The following is a 13,507-nucleotide window of genomic DNA, read 5'->3' as shown; positions in this document are numbered from 1 at the left end:
TGGAAGTGAGTAATGGTAGCAAACACATCTCAAGCTAGTTATCATCCCCTTCTTGGTATTTGTGTTTCAAAAATAGGAAAAAACCAGATGTTACCTCATGGAAGCCAGATGCCTCATGGCGACGTCAAGGGCCTGGACGGATTCCAAAGGGACAGGGATTTGCCCGCTCACTAGAGCTTCATGAAGCATCCGCCAACTCACAATAGCCATCCATTTAATGGAGACCTTAAATATTCGGTCTTTGCCTTCCCCTGGAATTGTCACCTCAAAATCAACCTGCAAAAGGCCAAGGAAACAAGATGAGCCCTTGAATTTTGCTTTCCTTCCCTAAATCCAAAAACGTCAACTTTGCTGTCACCTGCTTTGCGTATTCCTGGAACAATCCCAATTTTAAACCTAGAACTCTCTTGAAAAAAAACAAAAACCTGTGATTTGTTCTGAATCACAGTCACGTATGCAAACAAGAAACAGAAAGGATGCACCCATGCTATTTACATACGATCGTAATGGAGGCTGCCCATCACAGTCATAACTCGTAATGGTCATAAAATGCGTCAGTCATGTGGGCAACCCACTTTGACAAACTTTTTTTTTGCAGTGGTTGTTAAGAGAACCATTGGAGGTTAACTGCCAGTTTTCAGCAAAATTGTCCTAAAATACTGAACACTGCAAACTGATGTACATAAGTGCGACTAGTTGTAACCCAAGGTCTATCTGGGGTTATTTGTTAGATTCCCATCTTTCCTCCTTTGATTTTTTTTCCCCACATAAACTTCTGTGAGGTAAATTGGTCTGAGAGTGAGTTTCCATGGCTGGGTGGATCAATCTCTTCCTAGTTTAACATCTTAACTATGATATCATCCTGGCTGGGACTTTGCGTATGCAAATATTTCTTGCTTTCAGAAAAAGAACACTACGGTTTTTCAAAATTTTAGGGCGTGTCGAATTTTTCAATTCAATTTCCAAACATTAGGGGTGCAGAAAAGTTGTGACATGCCTTGGGGGGATTGTAAAGATATTTTTGGCTACTTTAATATAATTTAGATGTGCTGGGTAAGTAACTACATACATATCATAACTTTTTAACATCTTTTAGTTTCATTTGTCTCACCCCCCTTTTTTCCTAATGGAAAACATTTTGAATTCGTCGCTTTCTGAGTTAGAAGTTCTAGTGAAATCTAATCTCCTCCCCTCCCCGGCCACCGTTTCTGTAGGCGTGGCTTGGTGGTGGTGGTAATAGTCATGTGACTGGGTGGGCATGGCCAACTCCCTCCCCCCCCCCTTTAAAGCACTTTTTCCCTTTAAAAATCTTCTAAAAATAGCTTCTAACAATGCCCGGCTCACAGCTGAGCCGCACGATCGTCAGAAACTATTTTTTTAGATTTTAAAAGTATTTTTCAGGTGAACCGGCAGAGAAAAAATCCTTTAAAAATCTAAAAAATCAAATCTAAAAAAATAGCTGTGAGCTGCACGCTCCTTGGAAGCTCATTTTTAACTACCGGTTCGCAAAACAAGGGGCAGTTGTCCTTACCGGTTTGGCCAAACTGGGTTGAACCGGGTGGATTTCACTCCTGGATAGAAGCAGGCCGTTCCACACTTACAGAAGTGTTCCAACCACATCAGAAGAACATTGAGCTCAGAGTAGCTCCAGTTATGTTCAGAATCTCTCGTACTGTTTAGACAACCTGGTCTGAATCTAAAAGGTTTTGCATTTGTCGTTGAACTTCTTACCCTTTCATTTCCAATAGGCAGAGCTGTGACGGTGTAGATGTTCTTCTTTCCATCGTACACCGGTTTCCGGTCTCCGAAGATCTGAGGTTTGAAGTGTTGTACCATATATTCCACAACCTCCCTGCAAAAATAAAAAAAAAGCAACAGACAGACATCGGACGGGGAGAGGAGGAAAGAAAAAGGAGAAGCTAGAAAGACAGGCTTAAAATATAATTCCGCTAGGAAGCGAAAATGATTACAACTGAAAGTCAGAGGGAAAAAAAAACCCACTATTTCTCAAGTCACTGGTTAAAGGTAAAGGTTCCCCTCACACATATGTGCTAGTCATGCACTACTCTAGGGGGCGGTGCTCATCCCCATTTCAAAGCCGAAGAGCCAGTGCTGTCTGAAGACGTCTCCATGGTCATGTGGCCAGCATGACTAAATGCCAAAGGTGCATGGAATGCTTTTACCTTCCCACCAAAGGTGGTTCCTATTTTTCTACTAGCATTTTTACATGCTTTCGAACTGCTAGGTTGGCAGAAGCTGGGACAAGTAATGGGAGCTCACTCCATTTCGCAGCGCTAGGGATTCGAAACGTTGAACTCCTGACCTTTCAGATCGACAAGGTCATCTTAGCCACTGAGCCACCATGTCCCCTAAGTCACTGGTTGCAGGGGAGAAATTGAGAACTTTGATCTAAAGCAGGCTTAAGAAAATTGCCAGTTGCGCATGAACCTGGCTGGGCCAAACACAAACACATCATCTTGCGACCAGAACTTGGAGTTCAATTACAGTCCTGTCAAGGACTCCCTGTGGATTCCTGCACTGAGAAGAGACTTGGGAGTAGAATAGAATAACAGAGTTGGAAGGGACCTTGGAGGTTTTCTAGTCCAACCCACATCTTAGGCAGGAAACCCTACACCACTTCAGACAAATGGTTATCCAACATCCCCTTGAAAACTTCCAGTGTTGGGGCATTCACAACTTCTGGAGGCAAGTTGTTCCACTGATTAATTGTTCTCACTGTCAGGAAATTTCTCCTTAGTTCTAAGTTGCTTCTCTCCTTGATTAATTTCCACCCATTGCTTCTAGTCCTGCCTTCAGGTGCTTTGAAGAATAGCTTGACTTTCTCTTTGTGGCAGCCTGAGATATTGGAAGACTGCTATCATGTATCCCCTAGTCCTTCTTTTCATTAAACTAGACATATCCAATTCCTGCAACCGTTCTTTATATGTTTGAGCCTCCAGTCCCCTAATCATCTTTGTTGCTCTTCTCTGCACTCTTTCTAGAGTCTCAACATCTTTTTTACATTGTGGTGACCAAAACTGAATGCAGTATTCCACGTGTGGCCTTACCAAGGCATTATAAAGTGGTATTAACACTTCATGTGATCTTGATTAAAGGACCTCTGTGATCCTTCCAAATCTAGGACTTCAGAAAGCTGTGAGAAGCTTCCTATTTTCACATAAGCTCTCTCAGAACTCTGACCCTCCCAAGTTGAAGACTACAGGAAGAAGAATATTTAAATGCCAGCCCAGCTGTCTATGAGCAGCTATTTTAAAAGCCTGGGACCACAGCCAGATCCACCCAGCTGCTGTAAACTGAACGGAGATGGAAGATCAAGGCGCTGTTTTCTTCTGAGCTACCAAGGCATGACCGGAGATGATGAGGGAGAAGGGACATAAAACACCCTGCTTCACAGGAGAGGGGGCATCGAAAAAATGTCATCTTACTCCCAGCCAACCTAAGCAAGAACAGCCGTTCCAGTCATAGCAAAGTTGAACAGGGCCAAGCAAGCAGGTAAACTGAAAACAGCTCAGCCAAGAAGTGGGGGCCATCAAAACTCAGCAACAGGCAGGAAGAGGTGCCTCGGCATGCCCTTTTCTCTTCCTGCCCCCTCCCAGCCCATAGGTAATCCCTCTAGAGCAGGGGTCTCCAACCTTGGCAACTTTAAGACTTGTGGACTTCAACTCCCAGAATTCCTCAGCCAGCAAAGCAATTCCTCTAGAGCAGGGGTCTCCAACCTTGGCAACTTTTAAGACTTGTGGACTTGAAGTCCTCAAGGCTTAAAGTTGTCAAGGTTGGAGACCCCTGGACTAGAGCAGGAAGGAGTGTCCAAGCTTGGCAACCTTAAAATCTGTGTCCCAAAGATGGTTTTGTTTTGTTTTTTCAAAAGACAACTGGACTTTCTTAGTTGGTTTTTTTTGGGGGGGGGGTGAAGAAATTTTGCTTCTCATCCAAGAAGCTTCTTCAGTTCTTCATGCAAAACAAGCAAGTCCAGTTGCCTTTTGAAAAAAGCAGCTTCGGAACAACCGTGACCTGGATGACCGAGAATCTCCATAGACATTTAAGACCTGTGGACTTCAACTCTTGGAATTCCCCTAGCCAGAATTTTTGGAATTGAACTTCACAAGTCTTAAAGTTGCCTAGGTTGGACAACCCTACTCTTAGGACATGGGAACATGTTCACCTGAGAGGTTTTTTTTGGGGGGGGGGGGTGTTGTGAAGGCTAGAGGGGAGAAATGGCTAAATGTTAAATACTTGCCTTACCTGTTGACTCTGCGTGGACACTTGTCCGGCTTGATGTCAACTTCATAGTGATAGACATCGATTTTGGGAATGTCCACCTCAAAGTAATTGGCCAAGAGCTTGATGGGCTTCCCAACAGTTCCTATCCCAGGCCGACGAGGAGCTTGAAATACCTGCTGGAGGGGTGGCAGGTAAGTGCCTGCAGCAACTGCTAAAAAAAACAAAAATTGGAAGTGGAGGAGAGAGAGAGAGAGAGAGAGAGAGATATGAATGTGCGAACCCAACAGCTGAAAAACATTTAGAGCATCTAGACCACAAGTGTCCAGCAATGGCAACTTTAAGACTTGTGGATTTCAATTCCCAGAATTCTCCAGCCAAGGCCTGGAGAATGTGTTCCATGGGGTGGCGATGGGTTGGACACGACTTTGCAACTAACAACAGCAACAATAATCACTTTCTATGGAGCCATGGTAGCACAGTGGTTACAATGCAGTATTGCAGACTAACTTTGCCCACAGCCAGGAATTCGACCCCAACCAACTCAAGGTTGACTCAGCCTTCTATCCTTCCCATGGTTGATAAAATGAGGACCCAGGTGGTTGGGGGGCACCATCCCGATATTTGTCAATTGTTCAGAGAATGCTGCAAAGCATGGCCAATAAATCATTCTATCCTATTCTATTCTATATAAGTCTAAGTGCTATTGCTATATGTACATCAGATCTTCTGCTTACCCCTATAGGTATATATTACCTATAGAAAATAGAATAACAGGTGGAAAATAAAATGATAAATTTGGTTTATTTCTGAAGGGGCAAATAATGATATTGTTTATGTGGTAAGAAAAAATAAGTTTAAGATGGGAAATATGGGAAGAAAATAATATGGCTAAAATTGGAAATGGAAATATGATGTAAAATGAATTATGTACAGGAGAGAATGTTAAAGGGAAAAACCCGGGCAACATTTTGTTTACAAAAGAATCTAAAATTTGTAACAAAAAATAAAGCAAAAACTTTGTTTGGGAAAAAAAGAAACGTCATCCCATGTTGATTCTCCCTACAAAGCATTTCTGGAGAAAACTACGGTACATGGCCCCCTTTTTCTTCCTGATCCATGTCTTTTCTTTGTCATGACTTTGCCATGGCAAGCTTGTAAGACAAGCAGCATTCAAAACACATTTTAGATTTTTTTTTTTTAAAAAAAAACTGGGCTGATGTAATTAGTTCATAATTGAGTGTATTGCATGACTCTGAAAATTGGATTAGTTGTAAGTTACCCGTGGATAAGACAGAAGTGAAAAGAAACTCCACCTGCATTGAAAACGTTGTTTTGCATACAAAAGGTTTAGCTTCAACCCTTGTTAGCAATGGGGAAGAAGACTCTACAGATAGTCCTTTAATTAAAACCATTCATTTAGTTCAAAATTACAACAGCACTGAATACAGTGACTTACAACCAGTTAACCTGCTTACAAGCAACACAGCACAGTCACACGCTCAAAATTTGTGTGTTATGAATGTTTAGCTAGAATAGGACATAAGGATTCAGTGTTATTGGAGAATTTTAGAAATATTAAATGAAATGCCAGTATGTGGCTATGTGTTAAATTTTGGTATATTTTATGATGAAGGACGTTTAAATAATTATAGTGAAATAAAAATGGAGGTATAAGGGTAACATGTATAAATATTTGAGTTAAAATACTTGAGTTAATATGAATTATGCTTGATGACTGTGGAAGAGATGCACGAAAACCTTTTGTAACCAACTGATACACTTTCTACAGTATGTAAAGCAGGAAGATTTTATGTGTTGTGTTTGTTTTGAAAATAAAAATAAATTCTATTTTAAAAAAACCTGTAGTGGTTTGCTTGACAATAGTGGCTGGCAAAAAAAAATCATAAAATTAGGTATGATTCACTTAGCAACCATCTTGTTTAGCCACATAAATTCTGGTCCCAATTTTGTTCGTAAGTTGAGGGCTCCCTACATATGCAGAAACAGGAGAACAGCTTGTTTAGTGACCATATGAAGTTATGTCACTGAAAGAAGTGACTTATGACCTGTTTTTCACACTTGTGACCATTGCAGCATCCCCATGGTCACATGATCAAAATTCAGACGCTTGGCAACTGACTCATATTTATGACGGTTGCGGTGTCCTGGGGATCGTGTGGTCCCTTTTTGTGACTTTCTGACCAGCAAAATCACTGGGGAAGCCAGATTCACTTAACAGCTGTGTTATTAACAACTGCAGTGGTTCGCTTAACAAATGGGCCAAGAAAGGTTGTAAAAAGGGGCAAAACTCACTTAACAAATGTCTTGCTTAGCAACATAAATTTTGGGCTCAATTACGGTCGTAAGTCAAGGACTACCTGCATTGGTGTTTGGTTTTGATCCAAGTGCATGGGTTCACCTCTGTGTCCAAAATCATAGTTCTGTTTCCCAATGCTAAGCTTAGGACCAGGCTAAGGTAAAGGTTCCCCTCGCACACATCTGCTAGTCATTCCCGACTCTAGGCGGCGGTGCTCATCTCTGTTTCAAAGCAGAAGAGCCATCCCTGTTCCTATCTTTCTACTTGCATTTTTACATGCTTTCGAACTGCTAGATTAGCAAAAGCTGGGGACAAGTAATGGGAGCTCACTCCATTATGCAGTTCTAGGGATTCAAACCGCCGAACTTCTGATCGAAAAGCTCAGCGTCTTTGCCACTGCACCACCGCTAGCAGCTATCAATTAAAACTCTACCTGATCTTTTAGCCTGAATACCTGCAGGATCTTATATTCACCAGCACAAGCTATAAGGACAACTGCATTGTTTTACTTGTCTCCAAAAGAAACCCAGATGAAAAGGAGAAGACAGAGTGACAGGAGAGTCAAGTGAATCCAAAGTTTAGAATTCCAATCATGACAAAGGAGGGGGCTTTATAGAAAAAGAGGAGGTGGTGTTCTCCTGCTGTGCCCCAGCTCCTGGGGCCTCTGACTACCCTGCCAAACAACAGCCAAACTCTAAACCCATGACTGGTGCAAAGGAAGAAGCAGGAGAAAAGCTGAGTTGTTAAGGGCAGGCTTCTCGAAGGCTATTTTTAGGGCTGTCAAATCCACATGTGGTGCTATGGGAGACATAATGCATGCACCTTGTTGGCCTGTAAAACAGGCAAGGTTGAAGAATGAGGAGGGCTCAGCAGCACCAAAGGATGGAGAAGAACAGAAATTTACATCACCAAGAAAAATCGGCTTCCTCCCTCTCTCCCTTCCCTGTCTTCCTTCCTTCCCTCTCCCTCCCTCTGTTCCTTTTTTGTCTTTCCTTTCTTGTCTCCCTTCCCTCCCTCCCTCCTTCCTCCCTCCCTTTCTCCTTCCATTTTCCTTCCTTCCCTCTCCCTCCCTTCCTTCCCTCTCCCTCCCTCTGTTCATTCCTTGTCTTTCCTTTCTTGTCCCTTCCCTCCCTCCCTTTCTTCCCTCCCTTCCTCCTTCTCTCCCTCCATTTCTCCTCTCTCTCCCTCTATTCCTTCCTTCTTTCCTTTCTTCCCTCCTTTCCCTCCCTCCTTCTCTCTCCCTCCCTTTCTTCCCTCTCCCACCCTTTCTTCCCTCTCCCACCCTCCCTTCCTTCCCTCTCCCTCCCTCTGTTCATTCCTTGTCTTTTCTTTGTCCCTTCCCTCCCTCCCTTTCTTCCCTCCCTTCCTCCTTCTCTCCCTCCATTTCTCCTCTCTCCCTCTATTCCTTCCTTCTTTCCTTTCTTCCCTCCTTTCCCTCCCTCCTTCTCTCTCCCTCCCTTTCTTCCCTCTCCCTCCCTCTGTTCCTTCCTTGTCTTTCCTTTCGTCTCCCTTCCCTCCCTCCCATCTGTCCCTCCCTCCCTTTCTTGTCTTCCTTTTTTGTCTTCCTTCCTTCTCTCTCCCTTCTTTCGTTGTCTTCTCTTGTCTTCCCTCCCCCCCCCTTTCTCTTATACTTCTTGAAAGGAGATAACAATTGCTTCCTCTTGTGGTGTCTGATTATCGACAGGCAATTTAAGACCATAATAGATTCTTCCTAATCATGAGCTTCCCACCCTCCCCTTTCATCCACCGCTGTCCCCACTGAATCACATGAGAAATGCACTCCCATCCAAGGTCATCCAGAGGCCAGCCTGCCCCACCTTTTCTTCCTCACCCCACACTGACTGCATGCCTTCTCCAAGGATCAAAAGTGATTTACAAGCTTTAGCGAGGATGGCCCAACACACAGAGAGAAGGGGAGGCCAGGCAGAAAGAGGCAGCTTCTGCAAGGGGGGTGGGGGTTATTTAGCAATGGGCTGTTGGTTTTATTCTAAGGCTGACACTTTAAAAATAAATTAAAGCACAGGTCAGCAAAGACTTGCTTAAGCATGCATACACACAGATCGTTGTATGCGATAAATCTAATTGTGTCTCCTTTAGAAGTGGGTTGCAGGTAAAGAACAGGCCAACATTCTCACCTCCTTTGATGAAATAGAAATAAGGTTATTATGGGGATATTATATGTTGAGTACAGAGGATGAATTGGGGGGAGGGAGCTGTCTCTGAGCTTGGTTGTTTTCTTGCAGACTTTTCGTTGCTCAACTAGGTAACCTCACCAGGGAAGCACAGATGATGTTAGCTAGTAGTTGGGAAACAAAACATCTGCAAGAAAACAACCAAGATCAGTGAGCACCAAGGACCTCCCAGGTCAACTCTGAACTACACATGTTCTCCTCTGTTGGAAGGTGAATTCTACCGTGTGATGTTTGGCCCTCAGCTGAAAAACGGAAATTATGGTTTGAAATACAAATGTCCACAGAAAGACAACATCATTCTCTCCCATCCCTTTCTTCTGTTGCCCTCCATTGTTCCCAGCATGAGGCTCTTCTCCAGGGAATCCTTCCTTCTCATTAGGTGGTCAAAGTATTTGAGTTTCATCTTCAGGATCTGGCCTTCTAAAGAGCAGTCAGGGTTGATGATCTCTAGGACTTACCAGTTTGATAGCCTTGCAGTCCAAGGGACTCGCAGGAGTCTTCTCCAGCACCAGAGTTCAAAGGCCTCAATTCTTTGGCGCTCAGCCTTCCTTAGGGTCCAACTTTCACAGCCATAAATTGCAACTGGGAAAACCATGTCCTTGACTATACACTATACACGCTTTTGTTAGCAAGGTGATGTCTCTGCTTTTTAGTATGCTGTCTAGATTCGCCATAGCTTCCCTCCCCAGGAGCAAGCGTCTTTGTAGAGATTAGAAACTGTTTAAACATCAATGGCCTAAGATCTCCAGTATGTGTTTATTATCGAAACATAATACAAGTCCTGTTTCCCCACAACAACCACACGGTGAAACAGACTGAAATGAGAGAAAGGGATGGTCAGCTTCTACAGCTGAAGGCAGGCATGAATCTTGAGTCTCCCCACTCATAGCCCAGCACTTCCATCACTACCTCATATGACTTAGGCTTCCCAAAAGCATGAAGCCGACTCCTCGTCCCGATAAAACCCTTTTTATTCAGTTTAAAGTGAATTGCTCTCCAGCAAAGTCCCAGTCAACAGTCTTTCAAGAGATTTCACAACTACAGATCTTTTCAGGCTTGGAGAGCTGACAGGTCGATATCTTCCAAACACCACGCTGTAGCAGCAATTACTTGGTAAGAAGTTAGGAATAGATCTTCACCCTAATGAACTGAACTCATTGTCTCCTGCAAACTCCACTCCCCCTTTGCTCCCCTTTATTCCCTATGGGAGGGGCCATTCACCATCCACCTGTGCCTCTACTCCTGAGTCGACCCTTGTTCCTTCTCCTAGTAGCTCTGTGCATGCACACACCGGGAACAGGCTCCCAGGCTCCTTGTTCCTTAGCTGTTCCCTTCTCCTGGCAGCTCTGCGCATGCACACACTGGGAACAGGCTCCAGCTGATCTCTGCCCAACTGATCTCCGACTCCGAATGCAGCAGATAACTGTCGGCCCCTTCTCTGCCTCCGACACACAGCCCTCATCAGAGCCTTCCCCAGATGCCAGGACTGGCCCATGTTCCTCCCCAACCTCCTCACTGTCCGAATCTGCTGCCAGATCCACTGGTGGGCCACAACACAAACAAGGTTTCTTTTGATCTCTTGCCAAAGACAAATGTGACCAGGCCTGCTATTCCCACTCAACCTCCGATCGTGGGCACAGCTTCTGGAGATGACCTGCTTCTGTGTAGACATGGGCCGACTTCCAGCGGTGTGTCATTTGAGCAAGATAAGGTGTGATCTTTCTTCTGCCTCTTACTGCAGAAAAAAGGTAAGCTCCTTTAACCCGCTTTTGAACAGCAATCAAATGAAAGCAGAACCTTCCGACGGCAAATTTCCACCCAAGGCAAGCTTTCCTGGTTCATGCTACTCATTTACATCTCTTCTGGGATTTTGCAGCTGTAGACGTTCAGCAGGAACCAAGAGCCATGACGAATCGAGCAGCAATGCCAGCACACTAACCTAGTGCACAGCTGGCAAATGTAGGCAAGGCCACGTCACCTGAAATGCTCTCTGACCTCCTTTTCCAGGGAGTGATGCTTGGGAAAAAAGTCAAAGACTCCTCTACTCTCCAGCTGCACAGCACAGGAATACTGGATAGCGACAACATTGTGTGGTGACACTGCGGGGTAAAGTTTCCCTTCCACACAATGCAATCCCATATGGGGAAGGGAGGGAGAGGGACAAAAGGGCATATTTGGGGGAAAACATCCAGCCACCCCAGCAGTGTTGGTGTTCATGAAAGCTTTTGAGGGTCATGCCAGGAGACTCTTCTCCACCAAGTCCATGGGACTCAGTCCCACAAGCAGGAGGGACCAGGGAAAACAGAAGATGCCCTATGGGATCTGACCAGCTTCCAAAATTGCCATTTTAGGGGAGGTTCCCAGCAATAACTTTTAGGAACTGTCAAAGCTTGCGGACCACACAGATTGTCATGCATGGCAAAACCAAATATCTTTTTGCAAAAATCTGAATTTTGGGAACTTTGAAAAGCACACAGATGTCTAGTATTCTGCTCTAGAAACATGCGGCAAAGGAAAATAAATCATACACTGAGATTAATAAGCAAAACCAGATCTGGTACACAAACACTCCTCTCTCTTTATTGTTGGAAGTCCATTGGAAAAACAAGCCATTTCCAAAATCTGAATGCTTGCTAGAAGCTATTTTTAATAAACTTGTTTCAATTTCTGAATGTCGTTTTGTGTACATTTCGGGTCAGTTGTGTCTTTAACTTATCAAAATGAAATCATTTATTTGAAAGCCAGTTAAACTGCAGATCCCACGCTTGGCTTCGATTATTTCTATTCCATATGAAATTACAATGCAGCATGAATTTGGGGGGGGGGGGGTTACGACCCTGCAGACCCCAAAGGCTTTGAGAAACCTTTGTGCCCCTGGAGCTGCAATTTTCCAGTCCTTGCGCTAAAATAATAATTGCAATAGAAGAGAATGTTTCTAGCACAATTGCTGAATTGTGGTATTTCTGGCGCTCTTTGAGCTGGATTGTTTTCTTGCAGACATTACCCAACTAGGTAACAACATCAGCACAGCACTGATAAAGTTTCCTAGTTTGGTAATGAAATGTCTGCAAGAAAACAATCCAGCTCAGAGAGCACCAGACACCAAAATATGACTGCAACATCGTCATTTACTAGGAGATGTGATGCTGCCTACTGGTTTCACCAGCTTCAAAAAGTTTGGACTGGTTCATGAAAGTCATGGAGATCGATTTTGTTGTTGTTCAGTCATTAAGTTGGTCCGACTAGGCCATAGCATATCTGCCAGAGCAGGGGTCCACAAACTTGGCAATTTTAGAACTCGTATAGCTGGCTGGAGAATTCTGGGAGTTGAAGTCCACAAGTCCTAAAGTTACCAAGTTTAAAGATCTCTGTCCCAGAGTTTGCCCAAATTCACGTTCATATGGGAGTCAATAGCTACCCTGTTAATCATGATGTCAGTGGGACTGCCTCTGAAGTCCATCTCCTGGTAGGCTAGTGGACTTCCTTGTATGATTGGTTGGCCACTATGAGAACAGACTGCTGAACTAGATGGAGTAGATAAGATTAAATTCTTATATTCCGATCAGAAGCTGGTAGGATGAAATATCTTCAAAGTTATCTTCCTCTAGGAATAGGATATTTTATTTGGCCAAGTATAATTAGTCACAGAAGGAATTTGTCTCTGGTGCAGCAGCACTGAGTGTACATGCAAATCAACAGAGTAATAAGAATCATAATGATAGTAGTGAGAGTGTGTAGTAGAAAAGATGAGGATAGTAGCAATACAGCCATACTACACAAATATATGTAAGACAGTACTGTGGTAATTGGCACGAGGGGGGAAAAGCTGTCTCTGTGTCTAGTTTTGACATGCAATGCCCCATAGCAGTGTCCCAAGGGGAGGAGTTGAAACCGTTTATGTCCAGGATGTGAGGGATTTGTAGATATTCTCTCAGCCCTCTTTCTGACCCATGAAGTATATGGGTCCTCAATGGAAGGCAGGCTGTTTGCAATTATTATTTCTACAGTCCTAACTATTCATTGAAGTCTGTAAATGTCCTGTTTGGTTGTTGTACCAAACCCGACAGTTGTGGGGGTAGAAATGAAGACTCAATCATTCCTCTTGTAGAATTGCATAAGTAGCTCCTTGGGCAGTCTGAATTTTCTTGACTTGATGCAGGAAGAACATTCGTTGTGATGCCTTTTTAATGATGGTTCTGATGTTAAGTGTCCATTTCAAATCCTTGGAGATTGTAGAACCCCAAAACTTGAAGGACTCCACTGTTGATACTGTGTGGTTTAATACTGTGATCTTCAAGAAAGAGGGCCCTATCTTTTGAGTCAAGGCAGATGGGAAAGATGTTCCATGAACCCAAGAAGGCCAAAGCTTCAAGGATAGAAATGATTGTGTGACAGAAGTGCTTGACAAGTAAGACAGATGTTTACCTTCACCAGCTAATTTCCTCCAGAACATCAGAAGATCTCCCAGCAGTTACCTAATTAGAGTCATGGGGATGATGAGTTATTGCTTATTGTGGAAAGAAAAACATAACTGCTGAAAAAGGAAGTTATTCTAAGATCAGTTTTCTGTAAAATGCTATACCTTTAGATGCAACCTTTTTTTTTGTAGAAACATGTGGAGATACCTCTAATTCAGTTGCAGGATATACATTTTTGTTTAGCTTCCCATTATATCACTTTTTAAAAAATCATAATTCATTGGCTAAGCCACAACTACCTACTATGCTAAGCCATGAACACACCAACTCACAAACTG

General features: G+C 43.5%; 1 protein-coding gene across 1 annotated transcript in view; it reads right to left on the bottom strand.

Annotated features, from left to right (window-relative positions):
- The window catches only part of LOC106550791 (protein argonaute-1), a 72,163-nt gene that overhangs the window by 30,033 nt on the left and 28,623 nt on the right, over positions 1-13,507 (bottom strand). The window contains exons 2-4 of the mRNA XM_087727170.1: positions 4,264-4,453; positions 1,732-1,852; positions 95-276 (exon numbers count right to left, since the gene is read on the bottom strand). Of these exons, the coding sequence (XP_087583296.1) occupies positions 95-276; positions 1,732-1,852; positions 4,264-4,453 (493 nt within the window). The remainder of the gene's footprint in view (positions 1-94; positions 277-1,731; positions 1,853-4,263; positions 4,454-13,507) is intronic.

Source organism: Thamnophis sirtalis, unplaced genomic scaffold, assembly GCF_051295495.1.
Source record: "Thamnophis sirtalis isolate CommonGarterSnake01/CBP01778 unplaced genomic scaffold, rThaSir2_p1.2 scaffold_13, whole genome shotgun sequence".
Classification (NCBI taxonomy): domain Eukaryota; kingdom Metazoa; phylum Chordata; class Lepidosauria; order Squamata; family Natricidae; genus Thamnophis; species Thamnophis sirtalis.
The sequence above is the reverse complement of the archived record's forward strand: the minus strand, read 5'-3'. Positions and strand labels throughout refer to the sequence as shown.